General features: G+C 40.8%; 1 protein-coding gene across 6 annotated transcripts in view; it reads left to right on the forward strand.

Annotated features, from left to right (window-relative positions):
- LOC141998651 (tubulin-specific chaperone D-like) overlaps nt 1-25,767 on the forward strand; it is a 263,541-nt gene that overhangs the window by 100,667 nt on the left and 137,107 nt on the right. For all 6 annotated transcript variants that reach the window (XM_074971510.1, XM_074971511.1, XM_074971515.1 and 3 more), the window contains one exon: nt 16,053-16,209. In XM_074971510.1, coding sequence (XP_074827611.1) covers nt 16,053-16,209 — 157 coding nt within the window. The remainder of the gene's footprint in view (nt 1-16,052; nt 16,210-25,767) is intronic.

Consider the following 25,767-nt stretch of genomic DNA (forward strand, 5'->3'; position numbering starts at 1 on the left):
GGGTGGTGAAGCACTGGAATGGGTTACCTAGGGAGGTGGTGGAATCTCCATCCTTAGAGGTTTTTAAAGCCGGCTTGGCAAAGCCCTGGCTGGGATAATTTAGTTGGGATTGGTCCTGCTTTGAGCAGTGGGTTGGACTAGATGACCTCCTGAGGTCTCCTCTTCCAACCCTAATCTTCTATGATTCTATGATAAAAGAAGAAATGGAAGATAATTATTTTAATTATGTCCTTTAACTCTTGGAAGTATTTTAAAAATGATATAAGGTTTTAAAAATCATATATTGAGGAAAAGTTGTTGGGCATTGTGATGGGATGTACAAATCTCGCCCTGGAGAACAAGGGGTTAAGGAACAGCTCTGGGTTTAGGTGGCCCTGCCCAGCCACACCTGCAAAGCCTGCATATGCTGGAGGCAGTGCTTTAAAAGGGAGCAGAGGAGCTCGCAGGCAGTGGAACAGAGCAGATGGCTGCTCTGAGCTCTTAGAAGAAAGTACTACCCAGGAGCTCATTGTGTGAGACCTGACAACACAGACCTGTACAAACCTGCAAAGGAAAGGCAGGTGACTGAGGGCTTGTCTACACTACCACATGGGGTTGATCTAAGATACTCAATGTGAATAGCATAGCTGAAGTCGACGTACTTAGATCTACTTACCGTGGTGTCTTCACTGTGTTAAGTCGACAGCTGGTGCTCTCCCGTCGATTCCACTTGCGCTTCTCATTCTGGTGGAGTACCGGAGTCAATGGAAGAGCTCTCAGCGGTCGATTTACTGCATCTATGATAAATGGACCCCCGCTGGATTGATTGCTGCCCGCCGATCCGGGGGGTAGTGTAGACAAGCCCTGAGTGTACAGGTCAGAGACTTCATTCAGTTTCTGTGATTTACTCTCTGATGGTAAAGGAGACTGGGGTAGGAAGTGGTCTGGGAGGGCTGCTGCTTTCATATCTGTAGTATTTTTAACCCTCTACCCCCAAGCCGTGTTTCAGGGCAGCACTTAAGCACATACTTAAATGCTGTCCTGAGTAAGATGCTTTCCTAAATCTGGGCCTAAAACCCAAATATTCAAAAGTAACCACAGCACATAAATATTAAATGCATTCTTTTGCTGGAGACTAAAGTGAAAACTTCAAACCTCAGTCACTGAAATGAATATAAGTGGCCTGATTTTTACAGATGCGGACCATCCATAAATTCCGTCAAAGTCACTGAGAGCTGCATGCTCAGCACCTTTGAAAATCAAGCCTCTTACATTTAAATGTGTAAATATGTATTTAGGAGCCTAATTTTAGGTACCTAGGTTTCAAAATTTTGGTCTTAATCCTGAAACTGCTTGTGATTGCAAAATTAAAATGCTTATGATCTAAAATGAGAGACTTTCTTTGATATTTGAGTAATGATGATGGATATGCTATGTAAAATGTGGCATGTTGACTTGCTGCACAGAGTGCATGATCTTTTCACTCCTCATTATTGTCTTAGGCTCTTTAACAAGTTAAACCCACCTAAGGATAAATCCACAATATGTTTGTTTTAGGGAGTAGTATTTTTGTGCTTCAAATGTATGAATTTAGTATGTTTCTTGAACAAAATTAATTCTACCTACCTATGTTTACAGCTTTGTTTTTATACTTTGTGATTCATTAATAATCCTGACAGTGGGTGGGTGAGATTCTGTGGTCTGCGTTGTGCAGGAGGTCAGACTAGATGATCATAATGGTCCCTTCTGACCTTGGTATCTATGAATCTATCTATGCTTTAGTCTTTTAAAAAGTATGTTTTACAAAGTACTTTACTCGTAGTAGCCACCTACTTTTTGTTGGAAATAATTATATATCCGTTTAGTATTTCCGTCGTCTTTATGATCCTAAAATAGTAGGAACTTTGCTTATTATTCTTACACTAATTTAGGTTATCTGAATTACATAATCCCAAGTAAAGTAAGAGAAAAAGACCTGCCTAAGAAAGTTGCGCCAGCTGAATTCAAATTTTGTTTTTTAAAGAGTGGTTTATTTTAGGTTAGCTGAAACCAGTTCCTAACTGATTTAAGATAAACTGAAATAAACATGGTTTAAACCAAAATAGTGTCTGTCAACACAGGAGTTTGCAAGAGTTTATAATCAGTTAAACCTGTGCAAGTTTATCATGTAGACAAGCCCTAAGGCTAAGGGAGATTTTTTTTTTAAAAAAAATTGCCCTATTGATGTGTCTTATATAATAAACATTGGAATGAATAGAAAGCACAGCAATGTGTGATAGTGAGGTCTAAGTGCATTTGTGATTCTTGATGACACTTGCTATATTCCAGCTGCATGCAGAACACTTTTAGAAAAATCAGACTGAAGCTAGAGAGATTTTTGTTTATTTAGATTGAAATGTCTGACTTGACTAATATTGCTTGTTAGCTTCATTAATAGTAAAATGCTTTAAGATTTTTTGTGCAAGTTGTTATAAGGTGGTATTTGTCTAAAACCTGTGTTAAAAAGCAAAATATTTTTTATATTCTTGTTTCCCTCCAGTCTTTGAGAGAATCTTCTAATCTCTGTAAAGATGGGAGGACAGAAGTTGTTACTTTGTTTTTTCACAGGACCTGAACAAAATGCGGTGTTGCAACCTGCAGTTATGTTGTTAGGTTAGGTAGGGTGGAGTGTAACAGGTGCTTATTAATACCTCTAGGCTATAGCTAAAGGTGACTGTATTTTCTTGAATGTTCAGAGCTCAGCAGGTGGATACTATTTTAATAACTGGATCGAGAATGGATTCTGTTTCCTATCTGAATAAGAAGATGTACATCCAGTACATAGCAATTTTACAAATTCAAAACTTGTTCGTTTCAACCACGTTTGTTCAGTTACTCAAAATAAATTATCCTGTTCCCAGTTTTCTCAAAGTATGATGAAACACACTAGCTCCTGCATTTCTAGTCCCTTTTTGTTTTTTTTTCTCTTGGAAGTTGATTTTAGCCACAGGTTAACGAAATTCTTTTGAATTTGTGAAAATTGGAAGTAATGTAGACATACATACACACAGCGATGTGAAAATAGAGAATATTTGACAGTTGGCTGCATAACGAATTAAAATGACATCACTGATCAAATACAAAAGCTGATTGTAAAGCACTAGAGTCTTTTACTGCTCAACATGCCAAACAAAGCTGTAGGAGAGAATGAACCTAATCTGTTTACTCTTAGAAAAAGCTTTGGCAAGATTTAATTAATTTAAAAAAGTGTGTGCATGTGAGGAAGTGTGAATAATCTCTACATAATCACATGATAAGCTGCACAATATCAAGAATTTTGGGGAACAGTATTATGAACAAAGGGCCAGATGCTGCAAATATTCTGCCCACACTACTCTCTGTTAACTTCATATGGAATCTCATGTATGTAGCATCTACGGCACCAGTCTTTGGTTTCTGTATTGCTAGAACCCTGGGTTAAAAGTACATCAGTATACTAGGAGTAGTTTTGGTGTGTTTTTGTATTTGTGGTACTTGAATACCAAGATAAAACACTCTTAATGCAAGCTTTAAAATTTATTCTAAAGTTTGATTGTGAACATGCAAATGCTTAAGGACCTGAATAATCCTGTTGAACTAAATCAGGTGGCATAGAACGTTACACACACAAATAGAAGAATTTGTAGCATTGGGTCCTAAGCACTTAAACTATCTAGTAATGTAATCCTGTGGGTATTTTTATGTTACGTTTCATTGTCAAAATTATACAATGTCAAAACTAGTACAACAAAAACATATTAAGCAGATGTAAAAGTATGAGGGTTTAAGAATATTTTAAAATGTTTACATTGCGTTTCCTACATGGTGAAAATATGCATTCTGTTCAAAAGCTGTTCTTTTTTCCATTATAATAAAGAATTAGCCTGATATCTTTTGCTCTTAATGTAAAATATGTTATCAGTACTTGGAAAAATACTGGAACAAATTATTAAACAATCAGTTTGCAAGAACCTATAGTATAATAGGGTGCTAATTAATAGCCAGCATAGATTTGTCAAGAACAAATCATGCCAAACCAACCTAATTTCCTCCTTTAACAGGGTTACTGGCCTAGTGGATAGGGGGAAGCACTAGATATGATATATCTTGATTTTCAGTGGGGCTTTTGACATCATTCTGCAAGAGATTCTCATAAGCACACTAGGGAAACTTGGTGTAGATGAAATTACCATACTATAAGGTAGGTGCACAACTGGTGAAAAACTGTACTCAAAGCATAGTTATCAGTGGTTTGCTGTCTTACTGGGAGAATGTATGTAGTGGAGTCCTGCGAGGGGTCATCCTGGGTCTGGAACTAGTCAATATTTTCATTAATTACTTGGATAATGGAGTGGAGAGTATACTTATAAAATTTGTGGATGACCTCAAGCTTGGAGGGGTTACTAGCACTTCAGAGGACAAGGTTAGAATTCAAAATGACCTTGATAAATTGGAGTATTGGTCTGAAATCAACAAAATGAAATTCAATCAAGAAAAGTGCAAAGTACTTCACAGCTACAAAATGGGGAATAACTGATAGTACTGATGCAAAGGATCTGGGGGTTATGGTGGATCACAAACTGAATACAAGTCAACAGTGTGATGCAGTTGCAAATAGATTAATATTCTGGGGTGTATTACTAGGGATGTTGTACATAAGACATGGGAGGTAATTTTTCTTTTCTACTTGGCACTGGTGATGCCTCAGCTGGAGTATTATGTTAGGGTTTGGGTGCCATGCTTTAGGAAAGATGTCACTAAATTAGAGAGGGTCCAGAGGGAGCAACAAAAATGCAGGGCTGGATTAACTCTTTGTGGGCCTGGCGCCAAACATATTTGTGGACCCCCATGGGGAATGATTGTAAGAGATTATAAAATGAAAGGGTTGGGTGGGCAGAAGGCTCAGGGCTGTGGTGGGAGTGAGGGGCACTGGCTGAGTGTGTGGGGAAGTCCAGGGCTTGGCCTGGCTGCAGGAGGCTGCCCGGGTCAGTCCCCGAAGCGAGGCAGAGGCCGGGGGTAAGAGCACAGCGGGGCATGGTGGGGAGGATTGGTCCCCGGCCAGAGCGAGGCAGGAGCTGGAGGCAAGCATAGGTGCTGGAACTAAGGGTGCTGCAGCACCTCCTGGCTTGAAATGGTTGAGACTAAATGTGGTTTCTCCTATAACCGGACTTTTATTTTCTGGTCAGCACTGCTAACCGGATACTGCCAGGTCCCCTTTTCTACCGGAGCGGAGTTTCCAGTCAAAAACTGGATACCTGGCAACGGGCGCCAGAACAGCCTTTTAAAAGTGGGAAGGCTAAGCTTAAGGGCAAGCAGAAAGGGGGTGGAGCAAGCAGTGGGAGAGGGGGAGGAGCTGAGGGCGGAGAGAAGCCCTAGGTAGGCTGCCCAGAAGGAGCAAGTCATGGGATGGAGCCGGGGGTGGGTGGGTGGGGGGGAGCTAGCGGGCAGGGCCATGTCTGTGCTGCCCAGGTAGGTTGGAGACTGTGGGGATCAGCTGACAGACAGTGTGTCCCAGCCCACGTGGCAGCACAGAGCAGGGATCCCTGTTCCCAGCACATTGTTGCGCTTGGGGACCCCTGAAATCGGTACCCCTGACCACTTCACACCTGACCCACAAGTGCGAGTGGGTTGGGAAAGTTTGGGTGCACAGAATGGCCCTGGCCCCGCTGCCCCATTACTTCCCACCACGGCCACTGCCCGTGGCGGAGAAGGTGCTTCAAGGAAGAGCCCGGGGGTAAGAGGCCCTGCCTGCCCACCACTGTTCCGCTGCAGAGCTGAGTGGCAGGCAGGGGCTCCGCTCCGGGACGCCAGTGACGGTCCGTGGCTTTCGGGCTCCGCGGGGGAACCTGAAGCGGCAGACAATCTGTCACTGGCGGCCCAGAGGAGTGTCAGCTCCCTCCACACAGTCCCTCCACGCAGCTCCCTCCACACAGTCACTGGCAGGCAGCCTGCGGCTGCTGTCTGCCAGTAACAAAGGGTAGAGAGAGGAGCCGTCAGCTGGCTGGCTGAGAGGAGCGAGTGGGTGGAGGGGGGGAGAAGCGCGGGGCTGGAGAGGAGAGGACTAGGAGAGGAGCCAGTGCTGTGGCCGCTGGGCTGCAGTGCAAGTGAAGTGGAGCGCCGGGCTGGGCTGGCAGGGCCCCTGCTGAGTGTGGGCTCGGTGCCAAGGCACGGTACTGCAAAAATTATAAAAAGTTTAGAAAACTGCCCTATGAGAAAAAGTTAAAAAAAAAAAAAAAAGGGGGGGGGGGAGACTGGGTGGGGAGAAACTGATAGTTTTCAAATATGTAAAAGATTGTTATAAAGAGGATAATGATCAGTTACTTTCCATGTCCACTGAAGGTAGGACAGGAAATAATCAGCTTAATCTGCAGCAAGGGAAATTTATGTTAGATATTAGGAAAAACTTTCTAACTATAAGGATAGTAATGCACTGGAATAGGTTACCGAGGGAAGTTGTGGAATCCATGTATTTGGGGATGTTTACGAATGGGTTAGACAAACACCTGTCAGGGATGGACGAGGTTTACTTGGTCATGTCTAGGCGCAGGGAGCTGGAGTTGATGACCTCTCGAGGGCTTTTTCAGTCCTACTTTTTTATTATTCTATAATCCTAATAACTAGGTACCACAGTGAATAGGTGTCTTAGAGACAGAATGTTGTGTATGGTGCATAAAAAGTCACATTGAATTTTGAAGTTATCAGAATTTGCAGACATCGACATCTTGAATGATTAAGTACAAACTGTTGTGAACTAAATACTGTTTACAGAATAAAATAGATAAAATTTACTGTATTTTATACTTTCAACAAGTATAGGCCTGGGAATAATTAATTTTGTTAAAAATTATAGGGTTTTATCTAATAATGGAATTATGTTATGACTTTATTCCAGAATAATTACTTTCAAAAAGCCATGGTATATCTAGACGCTTTGAACAGAGGACAGAACCACTGTAGGCCCTCATACACGAGAATGTAGTACTTCTTTCATCTGCTTTGGAAAGATAACTGGCTGAATTCACCCTGCCAGGAATAGAAATAGTAACTGGTTTGTTTGATTTTAGAATAGCGACAAATGTGTCCTTAGCTGGCTTTAGGGAGTTTACATGATAATATCAGAAGATGACTCTCATTTTCTTTTAATATACTTGAGATGTATCTTTTATGTCTTTGTCTGCCAGGTTAAAGAGCTCCCTACTATTAGAAATGTTTTCTTCATGGAGATGCTTCTAGACTTGATCAGATCACCTTGTAACATTCCTTTTGACAAGTTTAAATAACGTTCCCTTTGATAAGTCACAATTCTTTTATTGTAAGGTGGGTTCTCCAGACCTCTGATCATTCATGTACCTCTTTTCTAAACACTTTCATGTTTTTCAGCATTCTTTTTGAATTGTAAACGCCAGAACTGAACACACTATTCCAGTGAAGGTTTCACCAGTGCATTATACAAAGATAATACCACCTCCTTATTCCTACTCAGTGTTTTCCTGCTTACTCATCCTAGGAATGCATTAGCCCTTTTAATCACAGCATGGCACTGGGAGCTCATGTTCAGATGGTTATCCGCCATGACTCCTAAATCCTTTTTTGAATCACTGCTTTCTAGGATATAGTCCCCCTGTAATTGGGACATGCGTTCTTGGTTCCTAGATATTTGACCTTGCCTTTGGCTGTATTAAAACACGTTTGACTGAGATCCAGATAGCTTGTATAAATGAATTGTCATTATTTATCACTCCACCAATCTTTGTTTCATTTGCAGACTTACTCGGGATCTGGAAAAAATTATAACATCATTGCTGGTAAATTTGAATGGCATTGAGCCAAGAACGGATCTTTGTAGGACCTCACTAGAAACATCCCCATTTGATGATGACTTATTTGATGAGACTTTCATCAGTCTAACTTACTGATATCTATCAGTTAGCAAGCTTGTAATATGTACTACATTGATTTTGTATGAGCTAATTTTTAACTGGAATGTCAAAGTATCAGCATAAGTCATCAGCCCCCTTCCTCATGTCCTGTCAGTCAGCCTTTCTGTGGCTTTCAGTCCATTAGTACTGATAACTTTTACTCACCCCTTTACTCCCTGCCATCGCTTCCCTTTCTTTCATTGATATGGCTGTTGAGTCTCTTCATGCTTCTCTCTATTCCACACTTGATCTCTTTGCTCCTCTCTCTCATCACAAGGTTTGCTCTGCCAACCCGCAGCCATGGTGCACCCTCAACACCTGCTTCCTCCATTCCTGCACTCTCACTGTGGAGCATCTCTGGCAGAAATCTCTTGAGCAGGATGACTTCCTCCACTATAAATTCATTCTCTCCTCCTTCAATTCTTCCATCTTCCTTGCTAAACAACTCTGTTTCTTCAAAACAGTTGAATCCCACATATGAAATACCGGTGTCCTTTTTGCTACCTTTAACTCACTCTCCACACCCTTCCTCCACCTGCCTCCACTTCTCTTTGCACAAGAACTCACCAATTTCTTCCAAGAGAAAATTGACAAAATACTATGGGACCTTCTCCCTCACCTTGGCTTGCCTTCCCTTCTCCACCTGCAACTTTTTCTTTTCCTTCTCCACTGTCATAAGTGCAAAATTTCTTGCCCCTTCATTTGCCACATGGACCCATGCAATCTTCTAATCTCCTTCATGCTCACTCTCATCCCCTCCCTTACTCATATCCTTAACCTCTTCTCCTCTGGCTCTTTCCCTTCACAATATAAGCATGTTTTAGTCTCTCCCATCTTACTCACCCTTGACTCCAGTTGTCTTTTCAACTACCACTCCATCTCTTTTCTCCCTTTAATCCATAAGATCATTGAACATGCTTTTACAATCACTGTTTGGAATTCTTCTCTTCCAAGTCTATTCTAGCTCCTCATTAGTCTATTTTCTGTCCCTCGCACTCCAGGGAAACCACTCTCACCAGTGTCTCTAATGACCTCTTCCTAGCCAAATCTTAGAACCATACTCAATCCTCATCTTCCTTGATCTGTCAGCTGCCTTCGACACTGCTGGCCATGTTGTTGTTCTTGAAATCTTAGCTTCCCTTGGCCTCTGTGGCTCCATCGTCTTCTGATTCTCCTCCTACCTCTCTAATCGCTTCTTCAACATATCCTTTGGGGGGATCATCCCCCCTCCAACTTTTGGTGCGGATTCTTCAAGGCTCTGTCCTTGGCCCTCTTCTTTTCTCTCTACACCTCATCTCTGGGTAGTGTCATCCGTGAACACAAGTTCAGCTACCATCTCTGTACTTATGACTTAGACCTACCACAACATCAGGCCTGTCTCCTGTCCAAACTAAAATCTCAGCCTGTCTCTCTGTCTCCTTGTGGATGTTGAACCATCAGTTCAAGCTCAACATGGCTGAAACACTAACACAGCTCTTAATCTTTTCTCCCCAAAGCCTTCTACGATACCTTCATTCTTGATCAGTATGGACAGTGGCACCATCCTGTCTGTCACTCAGATGCTTAAGCTGGTCACCATCTTTTCATTCGGACCTTTCTCTAGGTCCTCATATCCATTTTGTCCAGGGATGATGTCAGGCTAACAGGCCTAGTTATCCTGGTTATTTTGTTTAGTCTTTTAAAATATTGGCACAATGTTAGCTTTTTTTCTAGTTCCATAGGACTTCTCCAGTATTCAGAGCCATTAAAAATCAATATCAGTGGTTCAGAGAGCTTCTCTAAAACTCTGCATGGAGACACTCCACCCCACCGCAGCTGCAATGGCTCTAACGCATGCAGCGCTTGGCTCACTGCAGAGGAGCTCACAGTTGCACTTCCTTCTGGGAGTTGTAGTTTTGTGTCCTACATCTGAGCAAGCTGGGGACTACAACACCCAGAATGCCCAGCGGGCTATTGCCACAAATTGCAGCCTGCTGCTGTGTGATTCAGAGAACTGAGCTGGAGTTTGAGTGCTGAGTGACAGCTGGTCCATTTGGGTTAGTGCAGTGGTCCACAAACTGTGGGATGTTCCCCTCTAGGAGGCCGTGGAGGAATGTTCGGGGGGAGGCTGCGGCAGGACCCAACGGCCAGACTCCATTGGGGGCAGGGAGGGAGTGCTGTCCTGCCCCACCCCCAGCTCTGCTGTTGGCTCCAGCTCCATCCCCAGCCTCAGCCCCCAGCCAGATCTCCGCTCCCGGCCCCATCCCTACCCCCAATCTTGGCCCGTGGCTGCAGCTTCGTTATTGGCCCCATCCCCACTTCTGGCCCGGCCAGGCAATATTCTTAGACTCCCAATTATCTTTCTCCTTTTTCTATTAAAATTATTCCTTCCAGTCAGAGTTGCTCATGATTGTTTTCAGCTGTGGGAAATTGGCCCCACGTATGTGTATTACTAGTTGCAATTGTATTGTTTTTGCACATAATTAATGTAAACAAGTCATAACTTGTACCTAGGCAAACACTGATTTTTAGGTTTCAGAGTAGCAGCCGTGTTAGTCTGTATTCACAAAAAGAAAAGGAGTAAGTCTCTAAGATGCCACAAGTACTCCTTTTCTTTTTACTGATTTTTAGTTCAATGTCAATTCATATTTATCCATCAGAATGAGGTCTGATTATAGAATTTCCCCAAACTGGGGACACTTTTGTGTTAGGAAGCAGTTTTGTATTAGAAAATTCTCATCTCTAATCTGTAGAAGCACTAGAAATGCTACTGGCATCATAAGATCTCCAGTATGTGTTCCCGATTTTGAAATTGCCCAGTTCTTCTTTCTACATATTCTAGATAGATGATTAAGGAGCCACTTGTTCCTTTCTCTAGTCTTGTTCAGGTAAAGGGGGAGGACAGGACAGCCATAAATGTTCAAAGTAGGGGGCATAATCAGTCTTTGTTGAAGGAAATTTATAGTAATTTTGTAAAAGTGCCTTTGGGAGCTGTTTCAGCGTTCTTGTAGAACCAGCTAATTCCATTTTTCCATCAGTTAATACAGCATTTTTCAAATCGAGTTGGACTGCATTTTTGAAGATGGTGGTATTGCTGTTTATTTCAGAAATGGAAAAGAAAATACCAAAATATCAACTTTGCTGTTCCATTTTCCTTTGAAGAGGGGTTGTATGCCCTGTATTTCTTTTATGTAATATTTGTCATCCTATTGGACCTTGAATACTTTTCAGATTATTATTCTATTTTATTTATCAGGCTAAAATCCATTTTAAAAGTTGTTTTGAATACATCCCTTCCCATTTGTTCTGGCATTAGTGTTTTCCAGCAGTTAGTGACTGAAGTAAAGGTCATAAACTGACCTTATGTATATTGACATTAAATTAATTACTATTCTATTTTTTTCTTCTTGTGATCAAGGGTAATTCACTAAGGGCAAGTCTACAGTACGAAATTAAGTCGACCTAGGTTACATTGACGTACAGTCACCACAGTAATCGGTTTTACATGTCCACACTATGCTCCTTGTGTTGGCAACAACAGTCAATGTAAACAATGCAGTGTCTACACTGACGCTGCATTGACCTAACTACATCAACTTCAGTGCTACGCGTCTCGCGAAGGTGGAGTTAAGTCGGAGTAGTGGGCGAGTTACATTCGTGGGAGTTACATTTTAGTATAGACACTTAGAGTTAGGTCCATAAGGACCTTTGGACCCATGTATTATGAGAAACAATGTAGTCTGCAAATCTGATATCAAAAAGAGAGGATTAGGAATTAAATTACTTCTGTTTCCCCACAGGTTGTTGTTTCTGCAGGCGTTATTAGTTTATTAAATTACATGCTATCTAGAGAGAAGTGTATTTAAACTATATTACTGGACTCATTGACAAAAGGAAGCCCTCCAGGAAACTTAGTAGATGTGACAAACTTTGACAGTATATTACAGGAACGATGAAAAACACTTAATTCAAAGGTATTCTGAAGCTTCCTCATTCTTGAAGGAGTGAAATTAGGACCTGAGAGCTGTAAATTTATTTTTAAAAACAGTTTTTTCCCCATTCATAATATAGAGGCAGTAAGGTTTAGGAAACAGGATGCATAATTTCTTCCAGTTTTGTTTGTGACGGGGACCCCTACAGACATCGGAGCTGAGGTTTTCACTTGCCCATTGTCTCGACCATATTCTCACCACTTGACTGCTGGTGACTGTAGGATCATTTGACCAGTCTAGTTAGGTTCTGGGGTTTTCATTTGACTTTCCCTTTGGTGATTTCTGTTTTACTCTGACTCAGTTGTTACCACTTTTCCCATGTGACTAAGAAAGCAAAGCACTTTTCCGTGGCTGTTATGCATGAAGTATATGATTTGTTTTATTCAGACTGGGAATCAAGAATAGAAGCCAAAACACTTCAGCTACTTTATAGTAAGCTGACACTTCACTGTTCATAGTTTGTTTTATTTATTTTATATTTATAAAACAGACAAAAAAAGCACATATTATAAAATCTGGGTGAATATAACAATTATCTAAAGTCACAAATAACCATGAAGATAAGACCAGCAGCAGTTTTTACTATATCCAGGAATAGCTGATACAACCTAACAACAATGTGCATCTTCCTCAAAATTATGCCTTACGCAACATCCCCATTCACAAAGTCCTGCAAGAAGATGAACTTTTTAGTGTACCCTGAAGGTCAACAAATTCAGGCTGTCTTGGACCAAATGCTGTGGCTGTTGGGTGTGGGGTAGGGTGGTGATCTGCAAAGCTTAGTTTGAGGGGGCTTATGGAGAATACTCTGGCTGTAGTGTCCCCATTTTTATATTGAGTGAGCTCTAGCTTGTGTGCCTTTGCAATATGGCAGAGTGGGAGAGGTGGTATAATAAATAGTCAGGTCCTAGGCCTTTTAAGGCTTTGTAGGTCAAAACAAATACTTTCTGTTCAACCTGAAAACTCAGACAGCAGTAAAGCAGGAAGCCTTGGTTTAAATTCACAGTGAGCTGCTCCAGTTAACAAGCCCCTACAGGCAACCCCATCCCAATCTGCCCCCAGAGGTAAGCAAATAATGTCCTGCAGAATACTTTTGGACCATAAATAGCTTTCTGAACCCAGGTTACCTCCCTCCACCTCCAGAACACAACTCATGCTGTCAGGAATCCTGTTATTTCACAGAAACCATTGCCTGAAACAAGCATGGCCTTATAAATGAGACGAACAAGCTGAGAGCAGGAACAGAAACACAACAGGATCCTTTCAAGAATTTTGCCCAAAAACCAGTTGCAGAAACATTGATGGCAATAGGAGCCACTTACCTGTAACCCCGCCCTTCCTGGGTAGTAAAAGAAAGAAGAAAACACTTGGTACGCCTCCTTTGATGAGGGGACTGTACCATTCACTCTCTAAAGTGTGCGGTAATATGACCATACTAAGAAAACAAAAACCCCATTGCTGAAACTCAGAGACTTTGCTAAATAATGCCTTGTGTCTAAATTCCATTTTCTAAGAAAGCCAACTGAGAAGTAGCAAAAGAATCTCCAAAAATGACAGTTAGCTGCTGGTGTCCTAAATTTCTCTGCCAGGCTTTATGCCTGAGGTCCTCCCTATGTGTTAGGATATAGAGGTAGTTGTGGATAACTACACTCCACCTCCACAAGACTTAATCTTCAATATTGAAGATTTCCGTGAAGCCATTCTTGGAGCTGGGGGGACAGGGACCAAAGTACTAACAATGACAGGCAACACCTGGCTCCACATTTTTATTATGTCAAACATAAACAGGATTGTCTTTCATCTTTCTCAGTATCTGGCTGAAATGAATATTTGGATGAAAAATAGGTATTTAAAGACTAAATGAGGCAAGATTGCTGTCAGGAAGAGAAAAATGCATTGAAGAATTTATCTCCTTTGTAACCTCTCTCTCTCTATCAAGGGCCCCTGTCCTCACATTGTTGTAGTGCAGCTTTGGGCGTTTTGTTAGACTCCGTAGTGCTCTTGGAAGCCCAAATAGCTATGGCAGCAAAAAACCCCACCTGCTTCCATCTGCATTCTGTCCTGTCAGACATATTCTGGTCATGGTTTAGTCCAGGTGATCTGTGCTTTCATGACAATGCTGTTCGTTGCATCTTCTTATATCTTGGAATGAAGTCACACAATGAAAAAGCTCCAAATGGTACAAAATGCAACTACTCACCAGGCTTCTGTTTATGCAGAGGCTATCCACTCAATACAGTGAGGGAGGATGAGAAGAGAGGGAAGGAGAAAATGCTAACTATGCTTCTTATCTAAAGTGCGATGAGAGAACTTGTGTGGGTAGATAGAGAATTTTATTTCTGTTTGGCAAATTAAATCCCAGAGTTAGTCGTAAAATTGTGTTTTGAACAACATATCTGTCTGTGTCTTTGCTAATATTGTGTATTTTGTTTGAATGTTCATGGTACTGGCAGCTGAAGAAACAACTTAGGTGGATCACAGTATGCGCCTGCTCAGTAGTCTCTCTCTCTCATATCTGGCAGCTGAATAAATGACTTGGATGAAGATCTGTCAATTTCACGTCTGCTGTTGCCACAGAGAAATGTTATACAGGAATTACTTGCAGTGTTAATGTGTTCACTTGTGGAATGTTTAATACATAATTCCCATAACAAATGGTATCATGGTAATTATTGGTTAAAAAGATCTCATTAACCCACCCTGAAATTGTACGATGTAGTCCTCCAACAAAGGGTACGTGAGACACACTTGACCTTGGCTAAAAGGCCAAAAAGCAGAGAGAAATTGATCCTTAGTTGCTGAATGGAACTCTCCATTACCCAGAGTTGTCATGCAAACTGTTCAGAATGTATTCTGTGGTTCTCCGTGGTATTGCACAATTTGTGGAGTTTGTGGGCAAACTAATTTTTCAGTGAATCTCCTTCCTCATTGTTGTAAGCTAGTCAGGGTTATTTAGAGAGATTTGGATCATCTTCAATAATTCTAAAAGTTTAGGGGAATTTGGGACAATTTTATACATATGGGTCTAACTTCATTTGGAAGGCAACTTGGAAATTGAGTGTTAATAGGCAGATGTATTTTTAAAACATCAACTCTTAAGTGTCACTCATCTCATAAAGATTACTTTGCACTTTACTAAACTCAGTGATAAATTAGAGACACAAGGTGGGTGAAGTAATAGCTTTTGAGCTTACCCTGTGTTCTTCAGTGTTAAAAGTCAAGTCAATATTTTATGTACAATTTAGAGCACGCTGTCAAATATGATATGGCCAAAAAATATACCTACAAAACTATGAAAATAGTTCCATTTTAGGCACCTGAAGGCAAAATTTCAGACATGCCATTTTCACCACAGGCAGTGCCAGCTGTAGTTCACAGGTGGTGGTGGAATAGGTACAGTTACATGACGTATAGTGCAACTCTGTCAAAGTGGAGCATGCATATTATTTTGTATTCCATAAGTAAATCTTTTACCTTTCGCCACACCTGTCTTTACACTATGTTGTGTGTAGGTTGGGGGAAAAATGTACACATTGTACTTTGAATCTTCAAAGGAAAGTCTAGGAACTAAAGGTTATTGCCAAAGCCATGCAATGTATCAATTTTAGGCCTGAGTGTCCATTTTAATTAATAAAACAAATCTGTAAAAAGTTTTATCAACTTTGTCTTTCAGCAGTGTAAAAAGACTAGAGAGTCAAGCTTTTTATCATTTGAAGCAGCTTTCTGCTGTACTTCCTTATTTTGTTATCCCCTTTCTAACAAGATACTTAGAACAGTGCAAGATATTCCTTATGTGGACTCACTAGTATTTTACCCATGTACCATCTCGTAAATCTTTGCTAATCTAGGGTGTTGCCTTCTATGTACTTTTGAGTATGAGAACAATGAAATACACTTGAAGGGGATGAGAAAAGAAACAGAGGTTATTAGTCAAGAAACAAGATGCCATGTAAAGTCAAAATCCTGCTTTTTTAAATTTAGTCCTAAAACCACAGCCTCTATCCCTTGAGAACAGCATTCAGTTTGTTCTAATGAACGCAGGCAAATATGTACCTTTCCTTATGTCTTTTCATTTAAAACTTATTTTATATTGAATGGCCTTGTGTTTTTGTTATTTTACTGTATGTTCATATTCCTAACTGTTGTGAATTTTTTCACTCCACAGTTGTTCCTGTTATTTTAAAAGCATTGACATATGACGAGAAGCGGGGAGCCTGCAGTGTGGGTTCCAACGTAAGAGATGCAGCATGCTATGTTTGCTGGGCCTTTGCTCGTGCCTATGATCCCTTAGAAGTGAAGCCATTTGTTAATCAAATTTCAAGGTGGGTTGCTACAGTGAGAAACTGAGAGAATTCATTTTTTTTTCTTTAGGCTATTTACAGTACAGAGAATGGAAGACCGCTAAAAGAGATTTCAGAGACTTAAAACATAGGTTAATGTTACAATTACTGCGCATCTAAAACTTTAAGACAATCATTTAAAAATGAAGTAAGGATAAATAATTTGTTAATGTTGTTCAAGAGGAAAACATCTGGTCAGGGGAAGTATTCTCTCCATTAAAAAATTGCTTTGTTGTCACAGGTGATGTCAATGAGATTAGATGAGCTGTGAAAATTCTCACTTTTTTATCTTTGTATTCGGTGGAACAGATTTGTGGCTGTCCAGAATTTTTTTAAAAAAAGGCATAAAAATTATCTGCTCTTGGTGGTAATAACAATTATACCAGACATCTTAATCAAGGTACAACAGCAGTGTAATGTTTGGTCCTTAGTTCTGGGAGGCCCTTCCTCCCTTTTTCCTTCAGATTTTCAGAGTTTAAGGATCATCATTGAAATCTAAATTTTATTTGATTTTTTTTCAAAGAACACTGTTAAATCAATTTTTAAGAGGCCGAAATATTTTCTTATTGTGTGTGGTGACTCATTTTCTTGTATTTCCCTGTCGCTACAAAACAAAGGTCAAGAAATCCACAAGCAAAAATTACTGAGGGACTGATGCTGCTTGGTGTGGAGGCTCCTTCCATCTCTCCTGCTTTTCTGCCCAGTCTTCAGCTCTAGGGCAGCGCCACTCCAAGGGACTGTGAAAGCAGTACTGCTTCCTCTGCCTCAGATTAAAGTGAAGGAGAGGTGGAACTGATATTCTGTTCTAGAGTTGGGCTGCAGGTTTGCAGAGTGGTATGGGGTGGAAGCAGTAGCAAGGGGAAAGGCTAAGGCGCAGGGCTGCTTTTTCCCCTTAGTTTCTCAGACACTCACTAAGTTCTAGTGATGCAAGAATTTTTTGCTGCTTAGATGATGAGGTGCAACCCACTAAGCACTCCATCACAATCAACTTCTAGCTTGCCGTCTGCAGGTGGAGCAGCACTGGTCTAGTAGAACTGGACTCCCGCTCTTAGTCTAGTGAGCCATTTTTAGATCCTTTTGGCTTTTATATACCCATATTTCTTTTGATTCTCCTTTGACCGATCCAGTTAAAAAATTCCTGTGAAGAATAGCTGATGCAGGCTTCTTAAGTAGCCTTTGTGGGACAATTTTTTGCTTTAGATACTAGATGTGGCTTACTTTGGAAAGATCTTGTACTGGAAGATATTGTCAAAGTATCTGATTGAATTACATAATACGCTCCAGCAATATTTCACTCTTGCTTAATTGAAACTGGAGAAATGACAGTCTAGCCATAGTAAATCTTACTTAATAGCACTTCATTTATCCATCCACTTCTTAGATACTACATGTTTCAGCCTTAGTCTCTCCCCTTTTCTCAGAAATGTTTAAGAACTGAGCTGTACAGTGTTGTCTTGTGTCAGTAAAAATATTTCTTTTGCAGAATATCCTGTAGAGTTTTCCTGCTTGTAACAGGAAGCTTTATCATAAATAATTGAAACTAAATCAAAATTAACAAATAATGGGTCAAAGTATGTTGTGCCTTCCAGTTCTTTTGTTTTCATGGAATAGTCCTCTGCCAGTCCAGAGTCACTATAGGAGTGAACTCTGCTCTCTGAGGTTTGGATGGAGAAATGTGCCATCTCCTGTTCCTTAGGGTATATCTGTGCTGCAGCTGAGAGTGAGCCTCCCAAAGTGTGATGGATAGACATGCCAGTGGGGCTTGAGCTGGCATGCTAAAAATAGCTTCATGGAGATTGCAGCTCTGGCAGAGACTAGAACTAGTCAGCTGAGCTCAAGCCCACCCAGTCTCCTATGCTTGAGCTCAGGAGACTAGCCTGAGTCTCTGCTGGAGCTGCAATAGCCACACAGATATTTTTAGCATCCTAGCTCCAAACCCTGCTAGTGTGAGTCTGTCTTTCTGGGCTGAGAGGCTCGCTCCCAGATGTAGTGTAGATGTATCCATAAAGACCCAGCCCCTGGTGCATAAAATAGACTAGAAACTTCCAGCAGTACACTAGACACTAATGCAGTTTTCTTCTTCCACTGCTGGGATTGCTTTTCTGCTACAACTCTTACCCTTCCTTCTTTTGCTTTTATCTTCTTTCTGCCTGACTTGTGAGATTCTCTCCTCCGAGATACAGGTTTTTTCTCGCTGCTGCCCCCGACTGGCGGTTTAGGAGTTCTTTAATGGCTACTCTGAATCATAAGCTTGTAGCAGTAGCTCCTCTTGGCTTGTTGGCAAGTTTCCAGTGCTCCTCATCTATAGCAACAGCTCAAGTAGCTTTTTTTCTTGTCTCCACTGAAGTAACTTTTGACCAGCTGGCACTGGTCTCCAAAAGTACTGTCTGCTTCTTTAATTCTAGGCTTCCCTTCTTGGCCCTGGCCTGCTACTACTTGCCAGTCACATTAGTCCTTAGGGCTCTGCAGCAGTGGTGCCCAGTTGGGTTTCAGCTTGCCTTCCAGGATCCCGGTGGTTGCTATACTAATGTCCAACTGAAATGAACTTTAGTTGTCATCTCCTCAAATTTATTTCCTTTGCCGAAACACAAGGCAAAGAAAAAAAGTACGTGAAAATTCAGAGATCATAGGGGTCACTGCCTTGTGGATAAGGAAGTTTCACCTTGTTCTGATCTTCTGCTCCTTTAATTTGTAGGATGCTTTTGATGAGGGAAGAGTCTTTGATGAGAGGAGTGCCTATGGGGAAGCCTGATAGTCCAGTTCTCATAGATGTTTTTCAGGAGGTGGTGAATAAAACAGTCATCTCCAGAAGGCACTCTTTCAAGCTAAGGAAATCTACAGAGGAGCTGGTCTTTCCCATACCAGGCTCCCAGAGGGAAACCTTGAGTCCAAGGGGGTCATATGCAGACCTATGAGGTCCAACTGGACCTGTCATAAATGGTATGTGGTCTGGAAAGACCAGTATGCCAAATTTGCCTCTTAATCTCAAGGCTAACTAAAAAGATGAGGATCCTGGTCAAAGGTGCTGCCTTCCTCAAAAATCTGGTCGTAAATCTTTTTTTTAATTTTTATTGTTTTTTATTCTGAGGCCTCTGTTTCCACCCCATGGCCTGGGTGATCACATCTAGGATCTCTCTTGAGTCCAACAAACTCATCCCTTGTCAAATCTAAAATCAGTTACAGCAAAATGTCTGAGCACTCCTCAGTCTTCCTTTTTATCATACTTTTCTTTTGTCTGGGATGTGACATGTACTTATGCCATTTTCTCCTTTGCTTTATCATGGAACAACAATATCTGGGTCTATATATGGGATGCAGATTCTCCATTAAGATTTTATCTAATTAATGCACTGTTTGATGGCATGAAACTGTTTGGCATGACCTTGGGCTGAGTAAGCTCTAGTTGACTAGACTGGGAAAAAAAAATAATCTTTTTGGCTTTCAGGTCTCTGGGAACAGTTTCAGAAGGGATTAAAGGTATCCCTTTTAATAAAAGGCCAGACCCAAATAAGCCATCTTTTATGCTTACAATACTAACACCAAGTCACAATGCAATTATGCTAGCCCAGGCTAACCTCAGCTGAGTGGGAGGAAGCTGAGGAAATTCCAGAGGGTCTGGACTGGTTTGAATAGTGATAGATTGCACACAAATAGCTATAGACAGAGTTTGCTAGCATAGCTGACAAGTATACTTTAGCTAGTGCTAGTTTCATCATAATGTTGTGATGAAAGGTTCTTGTAGTTAGATTTGTTAGTGTCTTTTCTGAATATAATAACTTAGTTTGAGTTCTCTTAGAAGTAAAGTTACCACTCTGAGTAGAAACAGGTAATAAAAAATATTCAAGTACAGCATGACACACAGTTTCACCGTGACACACAGTCAGCACACTTTGGTTAGGGGCCAATGCAATGATCACACACATTTTTTTCTTTTGTTGTTTTAAATCTAGCCTTAGGTGTGTCGCTGTTTCACTTTAAGAAGAGTCATACTTTTAGCCAGAAGCAAATTGTTGGCTAACTTGAAAATGTGAAACTCAGCATCTCAGAACAAAGAACTTGATGTTCATTATGGGTTCAGTTACACAGCAAAAACACATTCTTTCTCTGTCTCTAAAAATAAGTAGGTAAATTGTTACAGAAAAAGAACACTGACTTTTTTTTTTTAAAAGCACACACTTTAAAATGCTGCACTTGAGTCTTTTCAAACATATGAGCCCTGCATCACAAATACTATCGTTCTGGGTAACAAAGGTTGAAAGGTTTCAGAGTAGCAGCAGTGTTAGGCTGTATCCGCAAAAAGAAAAGGAGTACTTGTGGCACCTTAGAGACTAACAAATGTATTTGAGCATAAGCTTTCGTGAGCTACAGCTTACTTCATCGGATGCATGCAGTGGAAAATGCAGTGGGGAGATTTATATACACAGAGAACATGAAACAATGGGTGTTACCATACACACTGTAATGAGAGTGATCAGGTAAGGTGAGCTATTACCAGCAGGAGAGGAAAAGAAACCTTTTGTAGTGATAATCAAGGTGGGCCATTTCCAGCAGTTGACAAGAACGTGGGAGGAACAGTGGGGGGGCGAGGTGGGGGAATAAACACTGGGCAATAGTTTTACTTTGTGTAATGACACATCCACTTCCAGTCTTTATTCAAGCCTAAGTTAATGGTGTCCAGTTTGCAAATTAATTCCAATTCAGCAGTCTCTCATTGGAGTCTGTTTTTGAAGTTTTGTTGTTGAAGAATTGCCACTTTTAGGTCTGTAATCGGAGTGATTGAAGTGTTCTCCGACTGGTTTTTAAATGTTAGAATTCTTGATGTCTGATTTGTGTCCATTTATTCTTTTACGTAGAGACTGCCCGGTTTGGCCAATGTACATGGTAGAGGAGCATTGCTGGCACATGATGGCATATATCTCATTGGTAGATGTGCAGGTGAACAAGCCTCTGATAGTGTGGCTGATGTGATTATGCCCTATGACGTTGTCCCCTGAATAGATATGTGGACACAGTTGGCAACGGGCTTTGTTGCAAGGATAGGTTCCTGGGTTAGTGGTTCTGTTGTGTGGTATGTGGTTGCTGGTGAGTATTTGCTTCAGGTTGGGGGGCTGTCTGTAAGCAAGGACTGGCCTGTCTCCCAAGATCTGTGAGAGTGATGATCAGGATAGGTTGTAGATCCTTGATGATGCGCTGGAGAGGTTTTAGTTGGGGCTGAAGGTGATGGCTAGTGGTGTTCTGTTATTTTCTTTGTTGGGCCTGTCCTCTAGTAGGTAACTTCTGGGTACTCTTCTGGCTCTGTCAGTCTGTTTCTTCACTTCAGCAGGTGGGTATTGTAATTGTAAGAATGCTTGATAGAGATCTTGTAGGTGTTTGTCTCTGTCTGAGGGGTTGGCGCAAATGCGGTTGTATTGTAGAGCTTGGCTGTAGACAACGGATCATGAGATGTGGTCTGGATGAAAGCTGGAGGCATGTAGGTAAGTTTAGTGGTCAGTAGGTTTGTGGTATAGGGTGGTGTTTATGTGACCATCGCTTATTAGCACTGTAGTGTCCAGGAAGTGGATCGGTCCAGGCTGAGGTTGATGGTGGGATGGAAATTGTTGAAATCATGGTGGAATTCCTCAAGGGCTTCTTTTCCATGGGTCCAGATGATGATGATGATGATGTCATCAATGTAGTGCAAGTAGAGTAGGGGGATTAGGGGATGAGAGCTGAGGAAGTGTTGTTCTAAGTCAGCCATAAAAATGTTGGCATACTGTAGGGCCCTGCGGGTACCCATAGCAGTGCTGCTGATTTGAAGGTATACATTGTCCCCAAATGTGAAATAGTTATGGTGAGGACAAAGTCACAAAGTTCAGCCACCCCAGGTTTGCCTTGACATTATCAGGGATACTGTTCCTGACGGCTTATAGTCCATCTTTGTGTGGAATGTTCGTGTAGAGGGCTTCTACATCCATAGTGGCTAGGATGGTGTTTTCAGGAAGATCACCGATGGATTGTAGTTTCCTCAGGAAGTCAGTGGTGTCTCAAAGATAGCTGGGAGTGCTGGTAGTGTAGGGCCTGAGGAGGGAGTCTACTTAGCCAGACAATCCTGCTGTCAGGGTGCCAATGCCTGAGATGTTGGGGTGTCCAGGATTTCCAGGTTTGTGGATCTTGGGTAGCAGATAGAATAACCCTGCTCGTGGTTCTAGGGGTGTGTCTGTGCGGATCTGTTCTTGTGCGTTTTCAGGGAGTTTCTTGAGCAGATGGTGTGGTTTCTTTTGGTAACTCTCAGTGGGATCAGAGGGTAATGGCTTGTAGAACGTGGTGTTGGAGAGCTACCTCGCAGCCTCTTGTTCGTATTCCGACCTATTCATGATGACGACAGCACCTTCTTTGTCATCCTTTTTGATTATGATATCAGAGTTGTTTCTGAGGCAGTGGATGGCATTGTGTTCTGCACGGCTGAGGTTATAGGGCAAGTGATGCTGCTTTTCCACAATTTCAGCCCGTGCTTGTCAGTGGAAGCACTCTATGTAGAAGTCCAGTCTGTTGTTTTGACCTTCAGGAGGAGTCCACCCAGAATCCTTCTTTTTGTAGTGTTGGTAGGAAGGTCTCTGTGGGTTAGTATGCCGTTCAGAGGTGTGTTGGAAATATTCCTTGAGTCGGAGACGTCGAAAATAGGATTCTAGGTCACCACAGAGTTGTCCTTCATAGTCCTTTAAAACTACTTAATTGGATGGAGGTGCTCACATACTACTGTACTGGGAGGAGTGTAGCAACATAGGTAGGTATCAGCCTTGAAGGACAAGGGGGTAATCATAGAGTAAGTGCATTGAAAGTTTGGTAATAACCAAAAGTTGGTACTGCTTGATGGATGTTGATTGGATATGTAAATTAAGTGATGATCCATTTCATGTCTACTTCAATTTTGATGTAAATTGATGTTCTTGTTGGGAGTCTCAGGAGAGAAGTAGCATGTGAACTGAACTACATTTTTGCCCCGTTACCAGTTCAGCTTGTGGTATTGAGATTACAGACCAAAAGTGTGGGGTTTTTGACCCTTCACTGAAACCTAAAGCGTTACTAGTGTGAACAAGCATTCCCTTTACTGCTAATGAAGAGCATTGATAGAACTGATAACATCTTACCAATTGACAAAAAGGGAAAACTTTTCAATTGAGCCACTCTACATTTGTGGGGGAAGCTTGCTCTGTCACTTCCAGTGCTGAACCTGGTCTGTAGTTAAATAGGGGACTTAGGTTTATCACCTTCCACAAGTGTTAATGTTTTAAACAAAAATATATAATAATCTTCTTTTATAACGAAGTATTCTGCTATACAGGAAAAATCCTTTGATTCACAAAATGGTGACTCGCCTCTGCCTTTTTGTGGGCATAAGTGCTGTGTTATTAACAAGCGTTGTTCAGCATACTGATGTGACAAACTTGTTAAGGTGCCAGTAGGACCTAGACTATTTACTCCTACTCTGAGCTCAGTACTACTCCTCCTAACTAATCAAATTGTAGATGAACAAAGTATTTGCCTCAGAATTATAGTACTTTTATCTGGATACTTATCTTGACTATTTTTATTTCTGTCCTTATTTTGGTATCTGAACCAACACAAATGCCCTTTGGAGTGTTTATTTTTTTTAAGTCCGGTTCAACTGGTTTCTAAAGGAACAGTAGTTCTAACCCTTCCCTGCACTATCCAAACTACAAGCCCACATGCAATACAAAAAGAAAATTGTTGGGAGCATGGATAATTAAAAATTAAGTAACCTGCTGAATTAATTGCAGGAGTGCCTTACCTTCTTCTGGAGTATTTGCATGTACCAAAAGTATCCTATTGGGAGTATTTTTTAGGGAATTTACCATTTGTTTATAATGCTTGATTCCCCCTCCCCCCACTGTTTTACTTAAAATGAGTGAATGTTTCTTCTGTACTAGGAGAGTGCAAATAATGTGTAGTTTAAGAACTGTGAGGCATTTGAAAATAATTCTATTCTCATTCTCCCCCAGAAAAAATCCAAAGAAATGCATTCTATACTAAGCAGCAGCTTTGCACTACGAAGTAGAGTTGTTCTGCCAGTTTGTCTAAAGCCATTTGTATAGAATTTTTTGAGTAACTTCTAAATTGTGCTTCAGTTGTAACCTTCTCGATTTATTTAATTACATTGAGCTGTTGGAATGCATTTTCATGTCCCTAAATAAAATGACACAATTGATCAATAAATTAATTGTTCTTAGCATTTGTACCTCTTTTATTAAGTTATAATTACTGACTACTCTCTCCCCCTCCTCCAATTCAGCATAGCACTGTACTATACAAATAGTGCATGCAGTGTAGGAGTGTAAGAAGTTTAGTCTTCCCTGCGGTAGAGCGTTGTTTGTGGTAAGAAGAAAAAGAGGGTGTGGCTATCGGATAAACTGAGGTAGCTTGCTCCAGGGCAAGATTGTCCTGTAGAATCAGGAAGTTTGAAGCATTGCTCTGAGCTACATCTTGTGCCCGGATGAAACAATGAGAATAATTTCCATGTAGAAAAATCTATTTGTTGATTGAATACTGTCTTCAGAAGAGGGCTGTTGGATAGAATTTGCAACGTTGATGGTTGGTCTTGCTTTTCTGTAGTGTAGAGCTGTTTGCTAAAAGTTAATCTTGAATTTAAATGCTGTTGTCTTTTTTATTCATTTAGTGTGTTGTGTTTAAGTCCTAGTGTTACAATCTCTACTAATAGTATTCTTTCAAAAGATTTATTTACTGAAATACACACAGTTTTCACACAATATAGCTGGCATTGCTATGGCCTCTTGAAATTTTTATTTAAGAAGTGATACATATCTCTTAATATTGAGGTATCTTTTAAAAGTTAGACACTACTAAATTCTGATTTCTAGTATGCTGCCACAACTGCTTGGGACTAAAGTATCATTAAAGATTCCAACACAGTTCTTTCTAATAGTCAAATTAAGTTAAGTTAAAGATAGTATTGTAACAAAAAGTTAAATATACTTGGAACTACAAAAGGTGTCTCCTGGAGACTCAAATGAGTGAGCCATTCTTTGCTCTACCTGTTAAAAATCAGGTGCGGTAAGTTCCAAACAAGTCAAGACAAGTTTCTTTACCTGCCTTAAAAAAAAAAAATCCCATTTTATTTGACATGAACTGTTTCTTTACATTGTTTACTTGTGGCACCTTAGAGACTAACCAATTTATTTGAGCATAAGCTTTCGTGAGCTACAGCTCACTTCATCGGATGAAACTTTACATTGTTTGTATCGCATAAACTCCCACAATGAAAGCAAACAGGAGAAGACGCCTTAAACATGTTTAATCTTAGAAAGACTGTTCTCATTGCTAGTTGTATTGCATATCACAGCAGTGTGTGTGCATACACTTATTTGAAATATGAAATGAACTTGAACAATTCATTAACACAGTTTGATGGGTTTTAAATGTTCTTAGTAAAAGGATTAACACACAACTATGATAATAGAGAAAAGGCTTGATTTGTGAATGCAACAATGAAGAAGGGGAAGTAAGCTCTGTTGTATTGTTGCT

The sequence above is a fragment of the Natator depressus genome, chromosome 14 (assembly GCF_965152275.1).
Source record: "Natator depressus isolate rNatDep1 chromosome 14, rNatDep2.hap1, whole genome shotgun sequence".
NCBI lineage: Eukaryota > Metazoa > Chordata > Testudines > Cheloniidae > Natator > Natator depressus.